This window comes from Austrofundulus limnaeus, unplaced genomic scaffold (assembly GCF_001266775.1).
Source record: "Austrofundulus limnaeus strain Quisiro unplaced genomic scaffold, Austrofundulus_limnaeus-1.0 Scaffold67, whole genome shotgun sequence".
NCBI classification, from domain to species: Eukaryota; Metazoa; Chordata; class Actinopteri; order Cyprinodontiformes; family Rivulidae; genus Austrofundulus; species Austrofundulus limnaeus.
This window is the reverse complement of record NW_013952469.1, coordinates 701,444-707,303: the sequence shown is the minus strand read 5'-3', so window position 1 is coordinate 707,303 and position 5,860 is coordinate 701,444. Positions and strand designations below refer to the sequence as shown.

The 5,860-nt window shown below is 34.6% G+C and overlaps 1 protein-coding gene across 1 annotated transcript in view; it reads right to left on the bottom strand.

Annotated features, from left to right (window-relative positions):
- cpa5 (carboxypeptidase A5) overlaps nucleotides 1–5,860 on the bottom strand; it is a 13,961-nt gene that overhangs the window by 1,554 nt on the left and 6,547 nt on the right. Inside the window, exons 3-9 of the mRNA XM_014010271.1 lie at nucleotides 5,429–5,510; nucleotides 5,186–5,320; nucleotides 4,985–5,089; nucleotides 4,756–4,857; nucleotides 2,229–2,330; nucleotides 2,046–2,156; nucleotides 1,858–1,948 (exon numbers count right to left, since the gene is read on the bottom strand). Of these exons, the coding sequence (XP_013865725.1) occupies nucleotides 1,858–1,948; nucleotides 2,046–2,156; nucleotides 2,229–2,330; nucleotides 4,756–4,857; nucleotides 4,985–5,089; nucleotides 5,186–5,320; nucleotides 5,429–5,510 (728 nt within the window). The remainder of the gene's footprint in view (nucleotides 1–1,857; nucleotides 1,949–2,045; nucleotides 2,157–2,228; nucleotides 2,331–4,755; nucleotides 4,858–4,984; nucleotides 5,090–5,185; nucleotides 5,321–5,428; nucleotides 5,511–5,860) is intronic.

Sequence of the window (5,860 nt, the reverse complement as noted above, 5' to 3'; positions counted from 1 at the left end):
TATAAACAATAACAAAAATAGACAATTCAAAAAAATTATGGGCATAAAATAAATAATGTTTCAAATGATGGTTCAAATAAAAAAAATCTGTAAAAATAAATTTGATAAAGTACAAATGAAAATAAAGCTTTTTTTAAACTTTTGCAATCAGAAGCTGCTCTTCATATTAGTGACAAACAATAACAGTAACAACAGCTTTTTGACAAGTTTAAAGTTTCTTTAAAATACATTCAAAATGTTTAAAAATAAACTACAAAAATTAATTTGATGAAGTGCAAATGAAAGCAGTATCTGCAACTGTATTTGATGATTTGAACTCTTAAAATACTGCATGATAGAACCAGAAGTTGTACTTCATATTAGTGACAAACTTTGGCCTTTTTTTGACGAGTTGCCTTCATTTTTCTTTATTTTTCATTTCCATTCTCGGCAGGTTTCTAAGGTTCTTCTTCTATATATTAAAAAAAAGTTGTTAAAGATCTGAGTGGTGCACTACTGCTACTAGTGGTGAGAAAGTGCATTGCACCTTATTCAAAATCAATGCGGTCCCACGGCCCTCTGTGGCCCAAAGTTAAAAACTGTTGTTCTTTTGAGGCCCTCAAGGTGGCGCTCGTGGGCCACAGGCTAAGAATCTCTGCTCTAACTGACCCAAAACTAACATCTCTTCTACTCTGAAAACAACAGTCTTGTAGTGAAGTATGGTGGTGGCAGCATCATGATGCGGGGATGATTTTCATCGTCAGGGACCAGGAAACTGGTCATGGTTAAAGGAGAGATGGATGGAGCAAAATACAGAGAAATGATTGAGAGGAACCTGTTTGAGTCTTGCAGAGATTTAAGACTGAGAGCAGCAGGACAAGGACCTCTAACACTCCACTGGTTATGTGACAAATAATACTGCACATGTGCATGCACTGCTAGTTTGATATTTTAGAATGTTTTAACCTGTGGTGGGCAGCACTAATCTGAATATTAGTTGCACTAGCCCTAAAGCACTAATGCGACTTTCACACCGAACGCCTTTTGAGCAGCAAAAAAGCACACAACGCATCCAGCTGGACGCACTACGTTCAGACACAGAGCAGGACACGTGTCTGAACAGGGAGGAGGGTTTGGTTTTTTTCCGGTCTGTCCTCAGCGGGTGAAATAAAGATTTCACCCTCAACTGTGAACCATAATGTTGATCAATAACATTTAAAGACCTCAGTCAGTGCTTATAAATTTAGCAAGTACTAATCCACTAATGGCTCTAATGCTAAAACACTAACAGACAGTTTCTGATTCCTAATGTCGGATTCTGATAGTGTACTGTTTCTAAATCAAAACGTATCTTTTTCTATTCTTGCACAATTCTTTACATTATATTTTTTATCAGTAGTCGTATCATGGCTAGTCAGTGTTGATTTTGTTTTGTGTGTACTATCTATAGTTTGTAAAGTAGTGTGTGAACTTCTGTACTGATGCTGCTGTGACACCGGAATATCCTCTCAGCGGGACAATAAAGGCTATTCTATTCTATTCTATTCTATTCTATTCTATTCTATTCTATTTAAAAAATAGCAAAAGCCCGAAAGCACTAATCAAGAAATTAGTTACCCTTTTAGTGATTTAGGGGAACTGTGCCCATCACTGGTTTTAACCATTCTTCCCATTTACCATTTTTATTATTACTTAGAAATAAATAAAAAAACATTTGATTGAAAGGCATGAAATAAAAAGATTACCAAGGGATAAATAAAACTACTTGAACGTCTTGTTCATTCAGTTTCCACTAAAAGAAACTTGACTAATGTTCACACTGCAGGGAGTTTAAAACCCTGACACATGGCAGGTATTACAGCCTAAAAAAGGCTTTACCTCCAAAACCAGCATCCCAGTTTCTGTTGGGATCAACTCCGATGCAGGAAGAACCAGGGTTTGGTTTCCTTGTCTTTCGCCACATACGATTCTGAAAACATCAGTAATGGCTTCAAGGTTACCGCTCTGGAAAACTTTCGACAGTAAAACCAACACTTGCAGGGGATGACTGTAAAGTCCTGACTCACAGAGGTGTGGGTAAAGTAATATCCATCAGGATTGGTCACGATCTCCAGGAAGATGTCCATGTTGTCGAGGATGGCGGTGAGAGCTGGGTCACTGCCGTAGTCTTTCACTATCTGCAATTCATTCACAGCACGTCAGTGTTTCAGAGGCAGCAGAGACGAGGTGTAAAGTACAAATAATTGTACCTTCTTGGCAAACCAGATGCCGCTGGCCTGAGTGACCCACTCTCTGGAGTGGATCCCAGTGTCGATCCAGATGGCAGGACGGTTGGTTCCACCAGTGCTGAACTGAACAAAATAAGCAGGAGCAGAGCTGCCATCATACTGTGTTTCACATAGAAGTAAAATGAACTAAAGAATTTGTGGTACCACTTTACAATAAGACTCCCCTTATAGATGGCTTTTAAAGAGTTTATAGATAGGTTATTAATTCATCTGTAAACACTTTATAAATTATCAATAAGTGTTTATTATGCATTAATTAAGGTAAAAAAAAAGAGACTAAACTGTCTGGTTTCTTTCCAAATACTGAACCAAATCTGTTTGTGTATTAAAAATTTCAGACTAGTTCACTACCTTGTAAGCACAATAATGATTAGGAAATGCATATTTTAAAATATAATATTGAAATGTATTACTGCATTATAAATATCCACAAATATTAAAGGGATCCTCATTTTAAAGTGTAAAACTACACTATTTTGGATGGGGTGGGATTATTTGGTATATTATAAATTACATTTTTTAACTTTTTTGATGCATCATCATTGTTAACAGTAGTTACATGTTTGAACAATAATTTCAAATATGGATAATCAACACTAAGTTTTAAAAATGATGATTTTTTTCACATTAAATACTAAGTTTTGGCTTTTATAAATGTTTGTTATTAATAAATAGTGTACTGTATTACACTTTACGATAAGTCTCCCTTTGAAAGTTGTGAATATTTATAATGCAGTAATACAATATTAATATATTAAAATATGTGTTTCTTATCACTATTGTGCTTACAATGTAGTAACCTAATCTGAAATGTTTAATAAGCACCTTTAGATGTAATATGTACGTGAAAAGATTTGTCTCATTATTTGGTAAGAAACCGATAATTAACATTTATTAATGATTTATGAAGTGTTTACAGATGAATTAATAACCTATCTATAAATCTTTATAAGTCATCTATAAGGGGAGCCTTATTGTAAAGTGGTACTGAATTTGCATTTCCTGCAATAATGCAGAGTGAACGCTTAATGCTCAACGATATTTGCTGACTAACTAAAAGAGCTGAGCCAAAACATAAATTTAAAAAGTAGCTGAAGTTAGCACAAAGGAATAAAGAGAAATGTTTGCTGAATTAAACAGTGAAAAAGTGAAATTATCACAAATAGGTGAAGTTAGATGAAAAAATCTGAAATTTGCTAAAAAATCCCTTAAAGCACAAAAAAACGGATGAAATTAGCAGAAAACAGCTGAAAGAAGCATAAAAAGCTTAAACTAGAAGAAAGAAGCACAAAAGAGTTGAAATTAGCAGAAGGATTGCAAAAATAAAGTCAGAATAAAAGTTAAAAACAAAAAAAAAATCAGCTTAATTGAAGCTGATGCTGTATTAGTACAAAAGAGTTGGAACAAACGCAGAACCCAAACAAAAATAATAAAAAAAAACAGTAAAGTTTTATGGACATTTTGAAGGATTTTTAGAATGTTGAAGGCAACTCCATTCATTTTTTAATAAGAAAAAAATGGCAGAAATAGCTAGATATCTCAGAGTATAAATTGCTGAAGTACTAAAAGTCATCGCCGTAATGTCCTGAAGGAGCTGAACATTTCGATATATAAATTGCAGAGGTACTGTATAGTAACTAAGTACATTTACTTTGTCACAGTACTTTAGTTTTGTTGAGGATTTGTAATTTTACCAATTTTTAAATAGTTTTACTTTAATTTCGTTGCATTTTAAAGCTAAATACGACACTTTTACTTCTTTAGTTTAAAATGTAACACCTAGTTACTCGTTACAAAACTAAATCTGTTCAAACTCATCATGAAAGATGTTTCTGCACTCAAAATAATGAAGTGTTGAATTTACTCAACAAAGTCATGTCAACTGGCTCCACTGAGCCTAGCTGAGTAAACTGAGCAAAGATTATACATATATTGTTCAATTTACTCAACCTGACTTAGTGGAACCAGTTTGGTTCAGTAAATTCAACAGTTTATTTCATAGAGAGTGTGTAAAAGTACTTTAACTTTTACTTCCCCAATTTTTGTGAACGGTTTTTATGACTTTTACATGAGTAGTTTTCTCATCCGTGAAATTTATTTTTACCAAAGTCATTTTCTGTTCATGTGATTTTACTTTTAGTTATTTTTTTCAAGTACTTTAAAGACCTCTGATAAATTGATGAAATAACACAAAATGTACTGAGCAAGATATGAGCTGAAAAACACATGAAAGAAAAATCGATCTTTTGCCTGATAAGCATTCACACAAATAAAAGTTTAGAAAGCAATTAGACCGTTGCCAGTGCAGCTACTGCTCAGGATCCCAATGTTCATCAATCAATCTGAGTCACGAAAGAGCAGAACCATTTTCTGCTGAGTCATTGAAAGCTGCTCAATTTAGTTATTTATTGTATTGTACAGTAGTATTTCTCTTCCTTTTTAAATGTAACTAGAAGTGATTGTTTTCATTTATATTAGTTGTTTTTACCTTGAGCACATTAAGAGGACGGCCCTCGTAGCTCTGACCAATCACAAGCTTGCTGACCATGTTGGGATTTTCAGCCACCAGCATGTCCTGGAAACTGTAGATCTGAAACAAAGACAAGCCTCCTGCCATGAATACACACCAGTCACCTGAGACCACAGAGTTCTGTAGCTCTAATGAAGATGATGATTTCTTAATGTCTGTAAGTATCTGATAAACTATGAGCACGGACCTCGTTGATGGGGTGGTACCTGGCGTAGTCAAAGCTGTCAGTGTTTCTTGGTTGACCAACACGAGCAGCCGAGTCCATCTCTTCCTGCTCCCTATCCAACATTTCCTAAAAGTTACAATGAGAAAAACAAAAATAATAGCAATTTTGAACAACAGAAAAACAATTTGGAAATAATTAAATCCAAGGTCGGCTCCAGTTTACCTGCAAGTTCTCAATCATGGTGGAGTAGTTAATGTTGAAGTTTTCCAAATAACTCTTGAAAGAATGCAAGGTATGAGAGGGAACTCTGATGTCCACAGGAGAGAAAGCATCAGTCACCCCCATCCAGATGTCCAACTAAAACAAACAAAACATATGTAGTATTTTTTTCTAATGAGAATTCATACATTAAATCAAAGAGTTTCATAATATTTTAAAAATGAATTGAAATTATTTTTGAGAAACCTCAAACTCTATCATCTTCTCCAGTTCCTTGATAAGAGACAGCTGGACGTCATTTTTTGGGACAATCCGGAGCACCTGATGCCTGAAAAAGAGAACAGAGCACCAGGAGTTAACATCAATTTATTACTGAAGTTTTATTACAAAATCAGAGTGAGCCTTAACTGACAGGCACCGACAAGATATACATTTAGATCGAGTTGGATAAGATTGCTCTACCCATTATAAGTTTATTTTTACACTGTACAATGTACACAATTAATATTAGATGTAAATTCGATGCTTGGGATCCTACTGACGGGCAGAGGTGTCAAAAGTATTAACATTCATTGCTTAAAGGAGACCAATTATGGGTCCTAGAAATGTTTATGGTATGTCTGTGGGCTATCCAGACCATGTTCATTCAATTTAATGCACAAAATAATTCTCAGATAA